The following is a 25780-nucleotide window of genomic DNA, read 5'->3' as shown; positions in this document are numbered from 1 at the left end:
ATAGAATCATAGAACAGCTGCTCGAATATTTATTTGTTTTTAACAATTTGTTCACGCTTTGTTTTTATTTTCATTGGGTGCCGTTGTTTTGCCGTTTATATAATGATTTGAGAGATTTTTGCACAGTACCAATTACCTAATTAAAAACAAGAATAAATATTTTAGTATTTTATAGGTGAATCATTTATGCATTTCACTTGACAAAGATAAAACATAGTCGCCTTCAAATTAAAGCTAGTATAGCAATTGGTATATTTTTTCACTTCATTTTAAGACAAGAAAGATAAAAAAATATATATTCCAAGGTTAAAAGTTGTATTCTTAAATAATGTTGTATTAAAAACATCGTTCATGACAATCTAAGAGCAATAACTTCCGTAAAAATTACTTATACATTGCTTTTCATAATTACGGCTACATTGACGCGGGAAAAGCTATGGACGGCGGGAAAGCCCAGTTCTACAGAGAGACACAAGTTTTGCAACGTCACAGATAAGAAATGTCCAGATGCTTTTGGCACGACAAAGCAAGAAAAAAACTCGGCAGCAAGAGGGTTAAGGATGATTGCTGCTCAAACTCAAAATAAACAGGATCCTTCTTTTTCAGGTTTTTTACATTCAGTATAGATAGATGTTCAAAAAAATGTAAAAAAAAATATGAGTTCATGCGCTCTTTTTTTCGGTATACTTATTTTAAATATACCCATATATGGCATAGTTGTGAAAAGCTAAAGAAACAGGTTTCTTATAAAAAATGATACACAATACATTTTCAGTGTACAAATATTTTTATTGGTGGCAAAACAAGTACGATACATATAAGTGTTACATTTTTCAATATTTTTTTCTATAAAACCAATCAACAAATTGTGTTATTTTAGCAGTTTAGTTAAAATTTGAAAAAGTACGGGAAATCTCATGATTTCTTGTTATTTTCTTAAAATAAACATCTTTATAATAAATACATCCCCACAATATTTTCAGAATATCTTCCTCATACATTTGTCCTTAATTTCCAATAAAAAAAAATATATCATCTTGCGTTTTATTTTTAGCTAGTCGCTGAAAACTACCAAAAGTATGGGAAAATGTCTGATTTTGCTCTATTTTCTAAAAATAAACATTTATTTTGTAAATACAATTTCCCAAACTTTTCAGAAAATCTTATTCATACATTTGTCCTTAATTTCCAATAAAAAAAAATATATCATCATGCACTTTATTTTTAGCTAGTCGCTGAAAACTATTAAAAATACGGGAAAATGCCTGATTTTGCTCTATTTGCTTACAATAAACACTCATTTTATAAATACAATTTCACAACCTTTTCAGAAAATCTTATTCGTATGTAAGTCCTTATTTTCCCCCAAAAAAAAATATCATCATGCGCTTTATTTTTAGCTACGAAGCTGAAAACTACCAAAAATACGGGAAAATGCTTGATATTTCTCAGTTTTCTTAGAATAAACAAAAATAAATACATGAGCTATTTTTTTTAAGCTAGAACTAAAATAACACAAAAAGTGAAGACAAAATCTATAATTTTTCATGTATTCTCAACTGCATGTATCTAATTAAAAGTTTGTTAGATCAACTTGTTATAATTTTTATCAGCAAAGGCAACCAAATTTTCTAACTATCTGGAAGCACATGCACAGAATCACAAGAGTGCATACAATGAATTCTATACACCTAATAAGAAAAACATATTGCTTATAGTATCTGAAGATTGGAAATTCCTGATAATTTGTCATGATCAATGAATTATGAAATAGAAGTCATGGTAAGCTGACAGGCGTCCGACACACATTTATCCTTTAAATAAATGTAGACCAAATATCATTGACCTATTATGAAGAATATTGAAAAGCAGGCCTAATCACGAAGTTTTAACGTTTGGACCGGCCATGCTAATGAGGTCATGGTTGGGTGACATGTGTACACAAGACTGACAAGTACACATCTGGATGAATTCATTGACTAAGTATCATTGGTCTACCATGTATGGAAACTGAGATAACAGACTTTATCACAAAAAATTAACTTTGTCACTCCTTAAAATTTAAGACATGATGGTCAGTTACAGATTTCAGACTGACATGTCCACCTCCAATTGATTGCATAGATCAAATAGCATTGACCTACCATGTAAAGTTAATAATAAACAGAACTTATAACAATAACTTTATCTTGTCTCCATCGAAGTCATAATTTATATAAGCAAACTATTAGGGGTAAAAGTATAGTCTTCAACTAGGAGCCTTAGCTCACACCAAACAGCATGGTCTGATTAAATCAATATAGCTCACACCAAACAGCATGGTCTGATTAAATCAATATAGCTCACACCAAACAGCATGGTCTGATTAAATCAATATAGCTCACACCAAACAGCATGGTCTGATTAAATCAATATAGCTCACACCAAACAGCATGGTCTGATTAAATCAATATAGCTCACACCAAACAGCATGGTCTGATTAAATCAATATAGCTCACACCAAACAGCATGGTCTGATTAAATCAATATAGCTCACACCAAACAGCATGGTCTGATTAAATCAATATACTTGTATGAAAAGCATAAACACTTTCAAGGTAAGGTAATAATAAATTGATCTAATATAATTGTACAAGATTCAATAACAATGCACAGATCACAACATCATAATAAGGGTTAACGGGGTTTAAAGAAAATGACAGATATTCGAAGTAAATATTCAAGCCATAACAAATACAAAGGAGTAAGTTCGGTAAGGTCCATATTTGGCCCCAATTATAAAGTTCATAGTTACAAGACAATAAATGTTTTAAGTTGCCCTAAAGACATGTTAGAAAGTTAAACAGAACTGTTTTTGTCAAAGTTTAATTCTAACACGTTGATTTTTACATCCAAAAAAGGTCAAAATAAGTGATTTTGGTGAAATTTGACAAAATCAGCTAGATTTCAACCAAATAAAGGACCAGGAAATATAGAGCGCAGGCGTCGACAAGCTTAAGATTCAAATAAGACATGTGAAATGTCTTCACAAACATTATTTTAAAAGATCTTTGTTGTCGACGTATGCGCTCTATTTTTCCTGTCCAACAATCTTTGGAAATTTACCCATTTTCATTGATTTTTTCGTGAAAAATCAATATGAGTACAACTTGTGACGTCATAATGAAACACAGAAACGTAAAATTTTCAACAAAATGGCCTATATCCTAGCTAGTCAATGTATTAGCTGTAATTTATCGTGATATTGGTCGATAAATCTGAATTTGAAATTTACACTAAAAAAGGGGGCCATTTTAGGACCTTATCGAACATACTCCTTTGTAAACTATCAGTTTTGCTAAAATTGCAAAATCTGGTCATTCTGTATTAGTCTAGTTTTCAGATCATTCGTAAGCATAATAACTTGAAGACAATAAAAAGTTTCAGCTTCTAAAGTACACACAATTATTTACTTTATATAGAAAATTTGTCCATATAAAGTTCCACAAATAATACTTGATTTCAAAGTAAAATCATTTCCTAAAATTTCATTCTGATTGATGTATGGTATTGTCATAAATTTGAATGAGAAGAGTGATACAGCAAACATTGAATTCCCTAATAAATGTTATCGTACAGAATAAACGTGTCATCAAATATTACACAAAAAAGCTTCTCTACATTTTTTCAAAAAAATCTGATACACTTGAAATAATTTTAGATGATTTTGTAACTCTGACAGATGATCCACACTTTTCTGTAAAAATATATTTAATTCCAGACATACCATTTCTTGTAAAAGCTAACTTTAAATGATAAAAATTAAGCCCACTCTTAGCTATGGCAGTGGCTGTTCTTAAGGTTATGACTTTAGTATTAATAAGTAATTTCAATGATGGAAGATTTTGATGTAGTTTTTTCAAACAAGAATATTGATACAAAATACAATTTTTTGAATAAAAAGCAGTTTTCATTTGACATGTATGACCTCATGTATTATGAATTTTTTCTTTGACAAGCTTTTGCAATGCAGTTACATCCTCCTCAGCATTGTGAGTACCATAAGTAAAATCAAGAAGTGTCAGACATAATTTAGATTGAGAGTATGAATGCAGACCTGGATATACATTTTTAAACAATTTCAACGTATCAACAAAACCTAAAATATTGCTTTCAAATCTAGAAAGTAAATTACAATTATATAAAGCATTATACAACACAGGACAGTCATAATTGAAAACATTGTGTCCAAATAGATCATTTTTTTCAGATTTTTCTAAAAATTGGATAAATTTAATAAGACCTGCATTTATGTTTAATGCTGGCACAATTTCATTATGAAAATATAAAGAATTGTTTTGAAAAGTTAATCCTGTTATTTCTGCTGTTTTTGAGGTAATTTCACAAGATGGTAATACATATGTAGAAAACATTTCTTCTCCTCTAATCGCTGATAGCTGAGTAATGTGTGATGTTCGACCTGTAAAAAAATCAAAGAATAAATTTAGATGATTGATTTCTTGTCATTAAATAAGTGAAAAACAAATAAGTGGGTCTGTGAGGTTAGTGCTTATATCTGATAATCCTGTTCCCAACCTTTAATAGAAAATGACCTGGCACTGTATATATAAAGCTCTGGTGTTATGTCAAACGAACATAAAATTGTTTAATATGTTTCGTAATTAGTGAGCTGAATATTAACTGAATTTCAAAATAATAACAAAAGAATCTAGGATGAATTTTTATTACTTTTAAATTTAATAAAGAGCAAATTTTCGTTATGGTAAACTGTCTTGTTTAATAAAAAATATATCTGTATTTTATCAAGAGTGAAATCGTGTTTTTTAATCCTAACTTTTAATATTTGCAATTTTCCAGATGGTATATCAAAACATTAATGATGCAAAAAATGCAAAATCGCAACAAATGATCAATACAATTTGATGGCTTAAAACTTACTGAGACCTGTAGCTTCAATATCAAAATATATTTGAGTATATTCTGTTGCATCTTCCAAGCACATGGTATTATTTTCAGGTTTTGATGATGGAGGTGGTATTTCATTAATGTCTTCTTCCTTCAAATCACAAAGGGCTGCATTTGATTTATAAGTTGTACCTTCTCTTTCCTCACATGCAGATGTTTTCTGATTCCTGAAATTCAAAGCAAAACAAATGGTTAATTTGAAAATATGAATTTACTTTGCTTGATGCTCTTCCGGTATATATGTACTGAATGCTTGTGTCAAATAGGCTACTTGAGCTTGTTGTTAGATGTTAGATTACATTGTATTGAAGCCAGTGTTCTCCTTTTTTTCACTCAGATAAGATGGGTTTTTTGAAAACAAGAGGCTCTCAAGAGTCTGAATCGCTCACATATTTTTCAAAGAAGACTTTTAAATGTAATCAAATTTGATGGACTTATTGCAAAAATTGTCTTTAAAGGGCAATAATTTAATTTTGGATGTAACTCGTCTTCTGATTATTTGATGTTAGTTTGTTATGAACCCATAGACATAATTTAGTCATGTGACCGTGACACCATCAACATTTTTTTCAGTTGGACTTGTCATTAAACATGGAAGCTTTTCTTTGATAAGATAGTTAGTCAGGAGCCTGTAATTCAGTGGTAACTGGTTGTCGTTTGTTTATGTGTAACATATTTGTTTTTCGTTCTTTTTTTATATAAATAAGGCCGTTAGTTTTCTCGTTTGAATTGTTTTACATTGTCTTATCAGGGCCTTTTATAGCCAATTATGTGTTATGAGTTTGGCTCATTGTTGAAGGCCAAAGTCACACTGGTTTTTAAAATAAAAGACAAAACTTTCACTTTTATCCTATGTTCTATTTTAGCCATTGGGATTCTGTTTGTTAGTAGGCAGGGGCAATTGACACACTTTTTTAAAACAAAATATCCCATAATGATTGCTGCTCAGTTTGGTTTAGTAGCTTCAAAGTGGAAGATTTTGTAAAAGTTAATGGACACATAGTACTAGTAATAAAAAAACTCATCTGGCTCAAAGGGCCAGGAGAGCTAAAAAACCACAATAGTGTGCTGAAGAAAGTTACAGCTTAATTACCGGTTTGATTTCAAAGTTATTCTGCGAAGTTTTGCTGCTTTGGTAGTGGCAACAGCTCTCCTCTTTCTAGCCTGAATATCTCTGAGAGTAGCTAACTTTTTGGTATATATGCCAGGAGATAAACCTGTTGATACATTTACCTGCAATGAAAATTATATTAAAGAAATAAGGATAAGAGTAATTTTGATTCTCAAAAACAATGCAGGTTTGACATTTGAATCCAGAATATGACAAAATTACAAGAAACAAAGTTGATTTACTTTACATGCACACTTATATACTGTATGTCTCTAAAAATGAAATGAAACTTTTTTTTTATTATAAAATAGACAATGGCAATACATTGTCATTCAATAGGACTTTCCAAGAATTAAACACATGGGTGTGTGAGTGGTTGGGAAGTTGGGGATATAAGGGGCACTTTATTAAGACTCCCACAATCTTGAATTTTTTTTTTTAACTTCACATACAATTCTTACATAATTGTTAGGAAAACACAACCTACCAAAACAAATTGTTTTGAGTGCAGCCTTTATCCTCCTTTATAATTAAAATTTTATAATAGCCCTATTTTTGATTATAAGTAATGAATAAATAACTAAATTAAAAAAAAATTAAATAGCTGAGACGGTATCCAAAATTTCATGCAAAATTAAACTTTCCCTAAAAAAGGGATAATATGTGTATAAAGAACACCATAAAATTTGGTCACTAAAACTTGTAACAGTGTAATAGTATAAAACAATTATGAAAACATCTGAAAACATGAAACTTGTGAATCATACAACTGAACATGCAATCTGAGAACCCATTTGGATTCTCATATATTCTATGTATAATTTTTGGACTAGTTTGAATCTCGGTCTATTTCTGTAATTTATTCTTACATACTTTTGATTTTTTAACCCTGTATGCGTACATTGCCTATGTAAATTTTAAAATTGTTTGTATGCACATTGAACGACAAATTTATGTGACGTATATAATTTTACTGACGTCGGACTCTCAAGTAGATCCATGTGTTCGTGGATAGGTTTTTGTGTCCTGTTAAATTGTTCCTTTTAAAAGTTTTGGATTCTCATAAATTCTATGTATAACTTTTGGACTAGTTTGATTTCTGTAATTTATTCTTACATACTTTTGATTTTCTAACCCTGTCTGCGCTCATTGCCTATGTAAAATTTAAAATTGTTTATAATCCAGGTACTTTTGATAACTATTGTATGCACATTGAACGACAAATTTATGTGACGTATATAATTTTTCTGACGTCAGACACTCAAATCAATCCATGTGTTCGTAGATAGTAGATGTTGTTGTGTCCTGTTAAATTGTTATACGATGATGACTGATGTTCCCATATTTTGACTATTTTATTGATTGTGACTGTTTATTTAACGCATCATGTAAATGTAACGGAATTTGATGAGACTGTTATTAAAGTGAGAGGGTTAGCGCTATAGAACCAGGTTTAATCCACCATTTTCTACATTTGAAAATGCCTGTACCAAGTCAGGAATATGACAGTTCTTGTCCATTCGTTTTTGATGCGTTTTGTTTTTTGATTTTGCCATGTGATTATGGACTTTCCAAATTGATTTTCCTCTGAGTTCAGTATTTTTGTGATTTTACTTTTTTGTACATGTAAATATTTTTTTACTCTCAGAAGACAACAAAATTCATAAAATACTAGCATCACTAGTTACCTATCCCGTGAAAACTTGTTCTGAGAATTTTTGACAAGTAAATAACATAAAGTTTTAAACCCATGAATAAAAAAATTATTATTTGTACAAATGGGATATCACTTCCTTACATCTACTGTGTATTGGTGACCCTTGTTTTTCTGTGCTAAGGCAGCAGCAATACGGTAGCCTAAACTTCCAGAACCACCATAAAACCTATTCTTTCGTGCTTTAGCGGCAACACTTTTATTAAAGCTCTCATTGCTCTGGGTGCTTCCTAGATTAGCTAGATTTTCTGGATTTTTTCTGTATTTCTCTTATAAAGTCGTTAGTGAAGTTTGAAAAGATTTGTCATGTAAAGGTTTACCATATGGCAATGACCTATATTTCAGACCAGACTCCTCAATAAACCTACACCAACTGACATTGCAATCACTATGGTCTCCAAAGGGATGCTTTGACAGTGCATCTAAATTTTGTTTAATTTCTTCTGGTTTGCCTTTGCCTTTAGCTATGAGGTAGTTGAAGCATTTAATCAGGTAACTAATAACTTTTTGAGAGAGACAGGAATGTTTTTTTCTTAAATCATATAAACTGGAACTGAAAGGTTTTTTAATGTGGTTGCTGTCTGAGAGTTTCTTTATTCTTGGATCAACTTTAGCCCTAAGTCTTGCAATAGTGGTGGTATCTTCGTCTCCAATAATGGCTGTGATTTTTGCCCCCTTTTCTATACTGTCGGTGACCATTTCTTCCACCATGTCCGGATCCATGGCCTTTGCACTCCCAGTAAAGTTCTTTCTGCATGTATGTTTTCTTACTATCTTACCTTCATGTTCAGCTTTCTGGCATATTCTACAGGACTTTGATCTCCACTTGTAACCCAAAATCTTCCCGGTTTTGGAACCTATCATTGAGCAATGCCCTGTTAAATAAATATGAATGTCTCTATAAACACAGATGCTTCAGCTGGTGAAACAGAAAAGGGGCATAACTTAAGAAGGTGAAAGTGATAGTACTGAACTGCAAGCTTGTCTTATATGTCAGATTTTAATTATTAGTTGATGTTGGCCTAAAATCAAGCTGTCAGCAACTGTGAGTTCTTTCAGATCAGTAATTAATGTCTTTTTGGCCACTTCCACTCTATGGTTTTGTTTGATTTATTTCTATGTATACATCTGATGAGTTAAGCCTTTTTCAACTAATTTTTTTAGTTGTAACCATGCTGTACTGTTACATCACTGAAAACAGGTGGAAGGAGTTGGTAATCCCTTACATGTTTAACAACGCCATATTCTGTATGTACTATGTGTCTGACCAAATGCAGGTGCCTGTAATTTTGTGGTTGTAGTTTCTTGATGTGTTACATATATTTTTTTTTCTCATTTGAATTGTTTCACATTTATAGCTGACTATGCTGTATTGGCTTTGCTCATTGGTGAAGGCCGTTCAGGATCCGATATTTTTTTAATTTAATTATACAATTATTAACTGTACCACCAGGTCCAATAAATACAAGAGTAATACTTTTACATTTGTACATGTATATTGTATCCAGGAAGAACTTAAATATAGATCTGTATTTTTTTAGTCAATATTTAATTACCAGTCAGACTGTTGTATGCTCTACCACTTCCTCTTGTTTGCCAGCCAGCATCAACTGAGACAGTTAGGTCATCTGTTCCATCACATCTGAAGTAGAAAATACATGTTTAACATATACAAAAGTAAAGAAATCGTGAAAGTTAGTACAATTTATAAAGAGAAGGGATACAGGATATTTAAGAAAAATCATCTGAAGATAATTTCATATATATTTATTTTAGACATTCATAACCAAGCCAAGGGCAGTTAAGCAATAACTTCAAATAGTCAGCATGTAAACATTCTTAAACTGTAAACCGACAAATTGTTGCAAGCAATTTATTTTCATAACATTTATTAAGGAATGACTGTTATATTTGTTGTCTATGAAGAAATAACATAAAAAATATTACAGTTATTTCTTATAATTTAATTCTAAATTCAATTTTAAACTGTAGAAAACCATGAAAAAAGGTTGATGACGTCATGGTAACATGACTAAATTCTGTCTATGGCAATGTACATGTATGGGCTCATAACAAAATAATGTCAGCCAATCAGAAGACGCGTTACATCCAAAATTAAATCATTAGTGGATAGAAAAAGAACGCAATTAAAAATTGATCAATCATTACAAATGTGTAATAGAGTTATGTTCATAAAAAATCATTCTTTTATTAATACATTAAATTTGTCATTTCTTACTCATTATTTAAAGCAACTTCTTTTGCCATCCACTCATTGATAGACTCCTCTGCGACATGCTCAATCACCCCTCCAATTTCTCTTTGTCTTTCGTCCAACATGGAATGGCTGACTGTTGGAATATTCAGCTCTGCTAAAATTCCATTCACTTGCTGCTCCCCAAGTCCTACATGAATCATAGCTAAAAGAATAACATAAAATAAATGGTTATTACTTAATTTGGAGGTAATTTCATATTTGATTGGTCCAGCTTTTAATCTTAATGCTCAACATGCTCAATACACAAAATCATCTACTCAAAACTTGATTATGATGCTACATAAACATAATACAAAATAAAAAGTTCAGGTATTGTGCTTTAGGATACAGACTTCCACCACATAGTGGAATAATGATTTGTTTAAATCTAAAATGATAATTAATTCTGAGGTTGCATCCTACATTTTATGCTAATAATCATATTGTCTCCCATGGATGTGTTTTAGTCTATAAATATTGCCTGATTTTTGTGTCGATTGGTTTTGGCCGTTCACCATTTTTTTAGAAACTGTGATCAATCATGATCTAATATATTACTATGTGCATGCATGATTGATGTGTGATGAGTTATTCCGTTGACACTACATGTAAATTGTATTTATAATGCATCAGTAATTCAATGTTTACTTGTTTTGATTTATATCATGTAATATACAATATAACAATATATATTATTATTGTCTAATTTTTTTAATTTTATTTTTTGTACCTAGCATGCCTAGTGTTAGAGATTTTGTTTAATGATATAAGTTCACTTTTTTACTACATGTACAATGGAGTAGTACTCTGAATAGCAAATTTATTATCTGCAACATGATGGTAAATACATGTATACCCCCCACCCCATTTTATTTAAAGACACTGAAGCAGTACATGTATTACCTGACTTGTAAATATATGATATTACCATAATTACCAAGCTATCAAGGTAGGTTTTTTTTTTTAACTCACATATTTCAGTGATAAAAGGTGTTACAATGTACATGTACAAAAATGTACATGTATATAAGGATGGTAAAGGACCAAAAGGGGTGCTAACATGGTAATAAGAAATAAAATAATTTCTGATATTCATGAATGTTGCTTATAATATACATTTGTAATGACTTTGACCTTTATAGACCTTAACTCTTTATCAAAAAACAAAATTCAAACAATTTTTTACTTGACAATCCCTGGATAGTGTCATGATATACATGAAATTAGATGAACACATTGAATGAGGTACTTGTCTTGCAGGACTGAACATGCTGAATGTGAAATAAAAAACCAATCTGGGTCCGCCACCCTGAATGGGGATCGCCCTAGTTTCTGTTTGCCCCGAGTCAGTTCGCCCTGATTTTATTTTTTAGTATATAGTGTTGCGTTGTGTGTATATAATTGAATGTGTTGAAGTCGGTCTACAATTTGGCGGAATATTTACGATGTATCATGTTTTTTATATATAGGTAGCTATATAGCTGCTACTAGGACTAGGTTATAAGTTTCTGTACATTCACTATCAAATTGAATTACTATTAGTAAAACAAATACAAAGTGTTTTTACCCATCCAAGCTTACTATTTTATTTGAGAAAAATGTTATTTTCATTATTAATCCATCAAAGACAATTCATATGAAAATCAGTGATATCAAAGATTTCAAATGATACCTTATCAGCAAATCAAAAATCAATCAACAATAATTAAAAGTATTTATAAAATAAACACAATGCATATGTCCTACCATCAATACTATAGACATCTTCATTAAACACAATACATATGACCTACTTTCAAAATGGACGCCCCACTTCGGCAAGCGTTTTACTGCCGGTCGGGAGAAGACCAAGTGACCATATTTCTATACCCCAGCCACTCTTGGGGACTCAAAACTGTAGACATCTTCATAAAACACGATAAATGTGTCCTACCATAAATACTTTAAACATCTTCATAAAACACAATACATATGTCCTACCATCAATACTATAGACATCTTCATAAAACACAATACATATGACCTACTATCAATACTATAGACATCTTCATAAAACACAATACATATGTCCTACTATTAATACTATCGACATCTTCATAAAACACAATACATATGACGTACTGTCAATACTATAGACATCTTCATAAAACACAATACATATGTCCTACCATCAATACTATAGACATCTTCATAAAAGACAATACATATGTCCTATCATCAATACTTTAGACATCTTCATAAAACACAATACATATGACCTACTATCAATACTTTAAACATCTTCATAAAACACAATACATATGTCCTACCATCAATACTATAGACATCTTCATTAAACACAATACATATGATCTACTTTCAAAACGGATGCCCCATTTCAGCAAGCATTTTACTGCCGGTCGGGAGAAGACCAAGTGACCATATTTCTATACCCCAGCCACCATTGGGGACTCAAAACTATAAACATCTTCATTAAACACAATACATTTGACCTACTATCAATACTATAGACATCTTCATTAAACACAATACACATGACCTACCATCAATACTATAAACATCTTCATTAAACATGATACACATGTCCTACCATCAATACTATAGACATCTTCATAAAACACAATACATATGTCCTACCATCATTACTATAGACATCTTCATAAAACACAATACATATGTCCTACCATCAATACTATAGACATCTTCATAAAACACAATACATATGTCCTACCATCATTACTATAGACATCTTCATAAAACACAATACATATGTCCTACCATCAATACTATAGACATCTTCATAAAACACAATACATATGACCTACTATCAATACTATAGATATCTTCATAAAACACAATACATATGACCTACTATCAATACTATAGACGTCTTTATAAAACACAATACATATGTCCTACCATCAATACTATAGACATCTTCATAAAACACAATACATATGTCCTACCATCAATACTTTAGACATCTTCATAAAACACAATACTTATGACCTACTATCAATACTATAGACATCTTCATAAAACACAATACATATGTCCTACAATCAATTCTATAGACGTCTTTATAAAACACAAAACATATGTCCTACCATCAATACTATAGACATCTTCATAAAACACAATACATATGTCCTACCATCAATACTTTAGACATCTTCATAAAACACAATACTTATGAACTACTATTAATACTATAGACATCTCCATAAATCACAATACATATGACCTACAATCAATTCTATAGACATCTCCATAAAACACAATACATATGTCCTACCATCAATACTATAGACATCTTCATTAAACACAATACATATGACCTACTTTCAAAATGGACGCCCCATTTTGGCAAGCGTTTTACTGCCGGTCGGGAGAAGACCAAGTGACCATATTTCTATACCCCAGCCACCCTTGGGGACTCAAAACTATAGACATCTTCATTAAACACAATACATATGACCTACTATCAATACTATAGACATCTTCATTAAAAACAATACATATGACCTACCATCAATTCTATAGACGTCTTTATAAAACACAATACATATGTCCTACCATCCATACTATAGACATCTTCATAAAACACAATACATATGTCCTACCATCAATACTTTAGACATCTTCATAAAACACAATACTTATGAACTACTATCATTACTATAGACATCTCCATAAAACACAATACATATGACCTACAATCAATTCTATAGACATCTTCATAAAACACAATGCATATATCCTACCATCAATACTATAGACATCTTCATTAAACACAATACATATGACCTACTTTCAAAATGGACGCCCCACTTCGGCAAGTGTTTTACTGCCGGTCGGGAGAAGACCAACTGACCATATTTCTATACCCCAGCCACTCTTGGGGACTCAAAACTATAGACATCTTAAAAAAACACGATAAATGTGTCCTACCATAAATACTTTAGACATCTTCATAAAACACAATACATATGTCCTACCATCAATACTATAGACATCTTCATAAAACACAATACATATGACCTACTATCAATACTATAGACATCTTCATAAAACACAATACATATGACCTACCATCAATACTAATGACGTCTTTATAAAACACAATACATATGTCCTACCATCAATACTATAAACATCTTCATAAAACACAATACATATGACGTACTGTCAATACTATAGACATCTTCATAAAACACAATACATATGTCCTACCATCAATACTATAGACATCTTCATAAAACACAATACATATGTCCTACCATCAATACTTTACACATCTTCATTAAACACAATACATATGACCTATTATCAAAACGGACGCCCCACTTCGGCAAGCGTTTTACTGCCGGTCAGGAGAAGACCAAGTGACCATATTTCTATACCCCAGCCACTCTTGGGGACTTAAAATTATAGACATCTTCATAAAACACAATAAATGTGTCCTACCATTAATACTTTAGACGTCTTCATAAAACACAATACATATGTCCTACCATCAATACTATAGACATCTTCATAAAACACAATACATATGACCTACTATCAATACTATAGACATCTTCATTAAACACAATACATATGTCCTACTATCAATACTATAGACATCTTCATAAAACACAATACATATGACGTACTGTCAATACTATAGACATCTTCATAAAACACAATACATATGTCCTACCATCAATACTATAGACATCTTCATAAAACACAATACATATGTCCTACCATCAATACTTTAGACATCTTCATAAAACACAATACATATGTCCTATCATCAATACTATAGACATCTTCATAAAACACAATGCATATGTCCCTACCATCAATACTATAAACATATTCATTAATAACAATACATATGACCTACTTTCAAAATGGACGCCCCACTTCGGCAAGCGTTTTACTGCCGGTCGGGAGAAGACCAAGTGACCATATTTCTATACCCCAGCCACTCTTGGGGACTCAAAACTATAGACATCTTCATAAAACACGATAAATGTGTCCTACCATAAATACTTTAGACATCTTCATAAAACACAATACATATGTCCTACCATCAATACTATAGACATCTTCATTAAACACAATACATATGACCTACTATCAATACTATAGACATCTTCATAAAACACAATACATATGTCCTACTATCAATACTATAGACATCTTCATAAAAAACAATACATACGACGTACTATCAATACTATAGACATCTTAATAAAACACAATACATATGTCCTACCATCAATACTATAGACATCTTCATAAAACACAATACATATGTCCTACCATCAATAATTTAAAAATCTTCAAAAAACACAATACATATGACCTACTATCAATACTATAGATATCTTCATAAAACACAATACATATGACCTACAATCAATTCTATAGACATCTCCATAAAACACAATGCATATGTCCTTACCATCAATACTATAGACATCTTCATTAAACACAATACATATGACCTACTTTCAAAATGGACGCCCCACTTCGGCAAGCGTTTTACTGCCGGTCAGGAGAAGACCAAGTGACCATATTTCTATACTCCAGCCACTCTTGGGGACTCAAAACTATAGACATCTTCATAAATACGATAAATGTGTCCTACCATAAATACTTTAGACATCTTCATAAAACACAATACATATGTCCTACCATCAATAATTTAAAAATCTTCAAAAAACACAATACATATGACCTACTATCAATACTATAGACATCTTCATTAAACACAATACAGATGTCCTACTATCAATACTATAGACATCTTCATAAAACACAATACATATGACGTACTGTCAATACTATAGACATCTTCATAAAACACAATACATATGTCCTACCATGAATACTATAGACATCTTCATAAAACACAATACATATGTCCTACCATCAATACTTTAGACATCTTCATAAAACACAATACATATGTCCTATCATCAATACTATAGACATCTTCATAAAACACAATGCATATGTCCCTACCATCAATACTATAGACATCTTCATTAAACACAATACATATGACCTACTTTCAAAATGGACGCCCCACTTCGGCAAGCGTTTTACTGCTGGTGGGGAGAAGACCAAGTGACCATATTTCTATACCCCAGCCACTCTTGGGGACTCAAAACTATAGACATCTTCATAAAACACGATAAATGTGTCCTACCATAAATTCTTTAGACATCTTAATAAAACACAATACATATGTCCTACCATCAATAATTTAAAAATCTTCAAAAAACACAATACATATGACCTACTATCAAAACTATAGACATCTTCATAAAACACAATAAATGTGTCCTACCATAAATACTTTAGACATCTTCATAAAACACAATACATATGTCCTACCATCAATAATTTAAAAATCTTCAAAAAACACAATACATATGACCTACTATCAATACTATAGACATCTTCATTAAACACAATACATATGTCCTACTATCAATACTATAGACATCTTCATAAAACACAATACATATGACGTACTGTCAATACTATAGACATCTTCATAAAACACAATACATATGTCCTACCATCAATACTATAGACATCTTCATAAAACACAATACATATGTCCTACCATCAATAATTTAAAAATCTTCAAAAAACACAATACATATGACCTACTATCAATATTATAGACATCTTCATAAAACACAATACATATGACCTACTATCAATACTATAAACATCTTCATAAAACACAATACATATGTCCTACCATCAAGACTATAGACATCTTTATAAAACACAATACATATGTCCTACCATCAATAATATAAAAATCTTCAAAAAACACAATACATATGACCTACTATCAATACTATAGACATCTTCATAAAACACAATACATATGACCTACTATCAATACTATAAACATCTTCATAAAACACAATACATATGTCCTACCATCAATACTATAGACATCTTTATAAAACACAATACATATGTCCTACCATCAATACTATAGACATCTTCATAAAACACAATACATATGTCCTACCATCAATACTATAGACATCTTCATAAAACACAATACATATGACCTACTTCATAAAACACAATACATATGACCTACTATCAATACTATAGACATCTTCATAAAACACAATACATATTTCCTACCATCAATACTATAGACATCTTCATAAAACACGATAAATGTGTCCTACCATAAATACTTTAGACATCTTCATAAAACACAATACATATGTCCTACCATCAATAATTTAAAAATCTTCAAAAAACACAATACATATGACATACTATCAAAACTATAGACATCTTCATAAAACACGATAAATGTGTCCTACCATAAATACTTTAGACATCTTCATAAAACACAATACATATGACCTACTATCAATACTATAGAAGACATCTTCATAAAACACAATACATATGTCCTACCATCAATAATTTAAAAATCTTCAAAAAACACAATACATATGACCTACTATCAATACTATAGACATCTTCATAAAACACGATAAATGTGTCCTACCATAAATACTTTAGACATCTTCATAAAACACAATACATATGTCCTACCATCAATAATTTAAAAATCTTCAAAAAACACAATACATATGACCTACTATCAAAACTATAGACATCTTCATAACACACGATAAATGTGTCCTACCATAAATACTTTAGACATCTTCATAAAACACAATACATAAAACCTACTATCAATACTATAGACATCTTCATAAAACACAATACATATGTCCTACCATAAATACTATAGACATCTCCATAAAACACAATGCATATGTCCCTACCATCAATACTATAGACATCTTCATTAAACACAATACATATGACCTACTTTCAAAATGGACGCCCCACTTCGGCAAGCGTTTTACTGCCGGTCGGGAGAAGACCAAGTGACCATATTTCTATACCCCAGCCACTCTTGGGGACTCAAAACTATAGACATCTTCATAAAACACGATAAATGTGTCCTACCATAAATACTTTAGACATCTTCATAAAACACAATACATATGTCCTACCATCAATAATTTAAAAATCTTCAAAAAACACAATACATATGACCTACTATCAATACTATAGACATCTTCATAAAACACGACAAATGTGTCCTACCATCAATACTTTAGACATCTTCATAAAACACAATACATATGTCCTACCATCAATAATTTAAAAATCTTCAAAAAACACAATACATATGACCTACTATCAAAACTATAGACATCTTCATAAAACACGATAAATGTGTCCTACCATAAATACTTTAGACATCTTCATAAAACACAATACATATGTCCTACCATCAATAATTTAAAAATCTTCAAAAACACAATACATATGACCTACTATCAATACTATAGACATCTTCATAAAACACGATAAATGTGTCCTACCATAAATACTTTAGACATCTTCATAAAACACAATACATATGTCCTACCATCAATAATTTAAAAATCTTCAAAAAACACAATACATATGACCTACTTTCAAAATGGACGCCCCATTTTGGCAAGCGTTTTACTGCCGGTCGGGAGAAGACCAAGTGACCATATTTCTATACCCCAGCCACCCTTGGGGACTCAAAACTATAGACATCTTCATTAAACACAATACATATGACCTACTATCAATACTATAGACATCTTCATTAAAAACAATACATATGACCTACCATCAATTCTATAGACGTCTTTATAAAACACAATACATATGTCCTACCATCCATACTATAGACATCTTCATAAAACACAATACATATGTCCTACCATCAATACTTTAGACATCTTCATAAAACACAATACTTATGAACTACTATCATTACTATAGACATCTCCATAAAACACAATACATATGACCTACAATCAATTCTATAGACATCTTCATAAAACACAATGCATATATCCTACCATCAACACTATAGACATCTTCATTAAACACAATACATATGACCTACTTTCAAAATGGACGCCCCACTTCGGCAAGTGTTTTACTGCCGGTCGGGAGAAGACCAACTGACCATATTTCTATACCCCAGCCACTCTTGGGGACTCAAAACTATAGACATCTTAAAAAAACACGATAAATGTGTCCTACCATAAATACTTTAGACATCTTCATAAAACACAATACATATGTCCTACCATCAATACTATAGACATCTTCATAAAACACAATACATATGACCTACTATCAATACTATAAACATCTTCATAAAACACAATACATATGACCTACCATCAATACTAATGACGTCTTTATAAAACACAATACATATGTCCTACCATCAATACTATAAACATCTTCATAAAACACAATACATATGACGTACTGTCAATACTATAGACATCTTCATAAAACACAATACATATGTCCTACCATCAATACTATAGACATCTTCATAAAACACAATACATATGTCCTACCATCAATACTTTACACATCTTCATTAAACACAATACATATGACCTATTATCAAAACGGACGCCCCACTTCGGCAAGCGTTTTACTGCCGGTCAGGAGAAGACCAAGTGACCATATTTCTATACCCCAGCCACTCTTGGGGACTTAAAATTATAGACATCTTCATAAAACACAATAAATGTGTCCTACCATTAATACTTTAGATGTCTTCATAAAACACAATACATATGTCCTACCATCAATACTATAGACATCTTCATAAAACACAATACATATGACCTACTATCAATACTATAGACATCTTCATTAAACACAATACATATGTCCTACTATCAATACTATAGACATCTTCATAAAACACAATACATATGACGTACTGTCAATACTATAGACATCTTCATAAAACACAATACATATGTCCTACCATCAATACTATAGACATCTTCATAAAACACAATACATATGTCCTACCATCAATACTTTAGACATCTTCATAAAACACAATACATATGTCCTATCATCAATACTATAGACATCTTCATAAAACACAATGCATATGTCCCTACCATCAATACTATAAACATATTCATTAAACACAATACATATGACCTACTTTCAAAATGGACGCCCCACTTCGGCAAGCGTTTTACTGCCGGTCGGGAGAAGACCAAGTGACCATATTTCTATACCCCAGCCACTCTTGGGGACTCAAAACTATAGACATCTTCATAAAACACGATAAATGTGTCCTACCATAAATACTTTAGACATCTTCATAAAACACAATACATATGTCCTACCATCAATACTATAGACATCTTCATTAAACACAATACATATGACCTACTATCAATACTATAGACATCTTCATAAAACACAATACATATGTCCTACTATCAATACTATAGACATCTTCATAAAAAACAATACATACGACGTACTATCAATACTATAGACATCTTAATAAAACACAATACATATGTCCTACCATCAATACTATAGACATCTTCATAAAACACAATACATATGTCCTACCATCAATAATTTAAAAATCTTCAAAAAACACAATACATATGACCTACTATCAATACTATAGATATCTTCATAAAACACAATACATATGACCTACAATCAATTCTATAGACATCTCCATAAAACACAATGCATATGTCCTTACCATCAATACTATAGACATCTTCATTAAACACAATACATATGACCTACTTTCAAAATGGACGCCCCACTTCGGCAAGCGTTTTACTGCCGGTCAGGAGAAGACCAAGTGACCATATTTCTATACTCCAGCCACTCTTGGGGACTCAAAACTATAGACATCTTCATAAATACGATAAATGTGTCCTACCATAAATACTTTAGACATCTTCATAAAACACAATACATATGTCCTACCATCAATAATTTAAAAATCTTCAAAAAACACAATACATATGACCTACTATCAATACTATAGACATCTTCATTAAACACAATACAGATGTCCTACTATCAATACTATAGACATCTTCATAAAACACAATACATATGACGTACTGTCAATACTATAGACATCTTCATAAAACACAATACATATGTCCTACCATGAATACTATAGACATCTTCATAAAACACAATACATATGTCCTACCATCAATACTTTAGACATCTTCATAAAACACAATACATATGTCCTATCATCAATACTATAGACATCTTCATAAAACACAATGCATATGTCCCTACCATCAATACTATAGACATCTTCATTAAACACAATACATATGACCTACTTTCAAAATGGACGCCCCACTTCTGCAAGCGTTTTACTGCTGGTGGGGAGAAGACCAAGTGACCATATTTCTATACCCCAGCCACTCTTGGGGACTCAAAACTATAGACATCTTCATAAAACACGATAAATGTGTCCTACCATAAATACTTTAGACATCTTCATAAAACACAATACATATGTCCTACCATCAATAATTTAAAAATCTTCAAAAAACACAATACATATGACCTACTATCAATACTATAGACATCTTCATAAAACACGATAAATGTGTCCTACCATAAATACTTTAGACATCTTCATAAAACACAATACATATGTCCTACAATCAATAATTAAAAAATCTTCAAAAAACACAATACATATGACCTACTATCAAAACTATAGACATCTTCATAAAACACAATAAATGTGTCCTACCATAAATACTTTAGACATCTTCATAAAACACAATACATATGTCCTACCATCAATAATTTAAAAATCTTCAAAAAACACAATACATATGACCTACTATCAATACTATAGACATCTTCATTAAACACAATACATATGTCCTACTATCAATACTATAGACATCTTCATAAAACACAATACATATGACGTACTGTCAATACTATAGACATCTTCATAAAACACAATACATATGTCCTACCATCAATACTATAGACATCTTCATAAAACACAATACATATGTCCTACCATCAATAATTTAAAAATCTTCAAAAATCACAATACATATGACCTACTATCAATATTATAGACATCTTCATAAAACACAATACATATGACCTACTATCAATACTATAAACATCTTCATAAAACACAATACATATGTCCTACCATCAAGACTATAGACATCTTTATAAAACACAATACATATGTCCTACCATCAATAATTTAAAAATCTTCAAAAAACACAATACATATGACCTACTATCAATACTATAGACATCTTCATAAAACACAATACATATGACCTACTATCAATACTATAAACATCTTCATAAAACACATTATCGGACCACTGATGAATTATCACGTTGTGATTGGTTAAACGCCGTCACGTGGTGACCCCCTATGAGACCGTATGGGGTTAGTAAGTTTCATATGGGGTTCGTGACGCGTTAATGGCGACGTCATCTATTAATGTTGTTGTGTTTCATTGTTTATTTTTCAACAAAACGCCGCAGAAAGAGTCAAGCGTCCGATAAATTCGTTATACGGTTAACTACTGACCCCCTACGGATCCATAGAGGGTGAATAAAATTCATAGGGGACTCGGCCTCCGGCCTCACCCCCTATGGATTTTACTAACCCTCTATGGATCCGTATGGGGTCAGTAGCGAACCATATAACTTATAATACATATGTCCTACCATCAATACTATAGACATCTTTATAAAACACAATACATATGTCCTACCATCAATACTATAGACATCTTCATAAAACACAATACATATGTCCTACCATCAATACTATAGACATCTTCATAAAACACAATACATATGACCTACTTCATAAAACACAATACATATGACCTACTATCAATACTATAGACATCTTCATAAAACACAATACATATTTCCTACCATCAATACTATAGACATCTTCATAAAACACGATAAATGTGTCCTACCATAAATACTTTAGACATCTTCATAAAACACAATACATATGTCCTACCATCAATAATTTAAAAATCTTCAAAAAACACAATACATATGACCTACTATCAAAACTATAGACATCTTCATAAAACACGATAAATGTGTCCTACCATAAATACTTTAGACATCTTCATAAAACACAATACATATGACCTACTATCAATACTATAGAAGACATCTTCATAAAACACAATACATATGTCCTACCATCAATAATTTAAAAATCTTCAAAAAACACAATACATATGACCTACTATCAATACTATAGACATCTTCATAAAACACGATAAATGTGTCCTACCATAAATACTTTAGACATCTTCATAAAACACAATACATATGTCCTACCATCAATAATTTAAAAATCTTCAAAAAACACAATACATATGACCTACTATCAATACTATAGACATCTTCATAAAACACGATAAATGTGTCCTACCATAAATACTTTAGACATCTTCATAAAACACAATACATATGTCCTACCATCAATAATTTAAAAATCTTCATAAAACACAATACATAAAACCTACTATCAATACTATAGACATCTTCATAAAACACAATACATATGTCCTACCATAAATACTATAGACATCTCCATAAAACACAATGCATATGTCCCTACCATCAATACTATAGACATCTTCATTAAACACAATACATATGACCTACTTTCAAAATGGACGCCCCACTTCGGCAAGCGTTTTACTGCCGGTCGGGAGAAGACCAAGTGACCATATTTCTATACCCCAGCCACTCTTGGGGACTCAAAACTATAGACATCTTCATAAAACACGATAAATGTGTCCTACCATAAATACTTTAGACATCTTCATAAAACACAATACATATGTCCTACCATCAATAATTTAAAAATCTTCAAAAAACACAATACATATGACCTACTATCAATACTATAGACATCTTCATAAAACACGACAAATGTGTCCTACCATCAATACTTTAGACATCTTCATAAAACACAATACATATGTCCTACCATCAATAATTTAAAAATCTTCAAAAAACACAATACATATGACCTACTATCAAAACTATAGACATCTTCATAAAACACGATAAATGTGTCCTACCATAAATACTTTAGACATCTTCATAAAACACAATACATATGTCCTACCATCAATAATTTAAAAATCTTCAAAAACACAATACATATGACCTACTATCAATACTATAGACATCTTCATAAAACACGATAAATGTGTCCTACCATAAATACTTTAGACATCTTCATAAAACACAATACATATGTCCTACCATCAATAATTTAAAAATCTTCAAAAAACACAATACATATGACCTACTATCAATACTATAGACATCTTCATAAAACACGACAAATGTGTCCTACCATCAATACTTTAGACATCTTCATAAAACACAATACATATGTCCTACCATCAATAATTTAAAAATCTTCAAAAAACACAATACATATGACCTACTATCAAAACTATAGACATCTTCATAAAACACGATAAATGTGTCCTACCATAAATACTTTAGACATCTTCATAAAACACAATACATATGTCCTACCATCAATAATTTAAAAATCTTCAAAAACACAATACATATGACCTACTATCAATACTATAGACATCTTCATAAAACACGATAAATGTGTCCTACCATAAATACTTTAGACATCTTCATAAAACACAATACATATGTCCTACCATCAATAATTTAAAAATCTTCAAAAAACACAATACATAACCTACTATCAATACTATAGACATCTTCATAAAACACAATACATATGACCTACTATCAATACTATAAACATCTTCATAAAACACAACACATATGTCCTACCATCAATACTATAGACATCTTTATAAAACACAATACATATGTCCTACCATCAATACTATAGACATCTTCATAAAACACAATACATATGTCCTACCATCAATACTATAGACATCTTCATAAAACACAATACATATGACCTACTATCAATACTATAGACATCTTCATAAAACACAATACATATGTCCTACCATCAATACTATAGACATCTTCATAAAACACAATACATATGTCCTACCATCAATACTTAAGACATCTTCATAAAACACAATACTTATGAACTACTATCAATACTATAGACATCTCCAAAAAACACAATACATATGACCTACAATCAATTCTATAGACATCTCCATAAAACACAATGCATATGTCCTACCATCAATACTATAGACATCTTCATTAAACACAATACATATGACCTACTTTCAAAATGGACGCCCCACTTCGGCAAGCGTTTTACTGCCGGTCGGGAGAAGACCAAGTGACCATATTTCTATACCCCAGCCACTCTTGGGGACTCAAAACTATAGACATCTTCATAAAACACGATAAATGTGTCCTACAATAAATACTTTAGACATCTTCATAAAACACAATACATATGTCCTACCATCAATACTATAGACATCTTCATAAAACACAATACATATGACCTACTATCAATACTATAGACATCTTCATAAAACACAATACATATGTCCTACTATCAATACTATAGACATCTTCATAAAAAACAATACATACGACGTACTATCAATACTATAGACATCTTAATAAAACACAATACATATGTCCTACCATCAATACTATAGAAATCTTCATAAAACACAATACATATGTCCTACCATCAATAATTTAAAAATCTTCAAAAAACACAATACATATGACCTACTATCAATACTATAGATATCTTCATAAAACACAATACATATGACCTACAATCAATTCT

At 31.0% G+C, this 25780-nt stretch overlaps 1 protein-coding gene across 5 annotated transcripts in view; it reads right to left on the bottom strand.

Moving 5' to 3' along the window:
- Positions 1–575: 575 nt before the first annotated feature.
- Positions 576–25780, bottom strand: part of LOC134715345 (uncharacterized) — a 213329-nt gene continuing 188124 nt past the window's right edge. For 2 of the 5 annotated variants that reach the window (XM_063577465.1, XM_063577466.1), the window contains exons 2-4: positions 10030–10210; positions 9347–9432; positions 7700–8665 (exon numbers count right to left, since the gene is read on the bottom strand). In XM_063577465.1, the coding sequence (XP_063433535.1) occupies positions 8061–8665; positions 9347–9432; positions 10030–10210 (872 nt within the window). In that variant the 3' untranslated portion in view covers positions 7700–8060. Of the gene's footprint in view, positions 2304–2380; positions 4460–4938; positions 5133–6058; positions 6199–7699; positions 8666–9346; positions 9433–10029; positions 10211–25780 lie in introns of those variants that run through there. The other 3 variants (XR_010106666.1, XM_063577467.1, XR_010106667.1) reach the window with 3 other exon arrangements.

Source organism: Mytilus trossulus, chromosome 4, assembly GCF_036588685.1.
Source record: "Mytilus trossulus isolate FHL-02 chromosome 4, PNRI_Mtr1.1.1.hap1, whole genome shotgun sequence".
In the NCBI taxonomy this organism is placed as follows: Eukaryota; Metazoa; Mollusca; class Bivalvia; order Mytilida; family Mytilidae; genus Mytilus; species Mytilus trossulus.
This window is presented reverse-complemented; position numbering and strand designations above follow the sequence as displayed.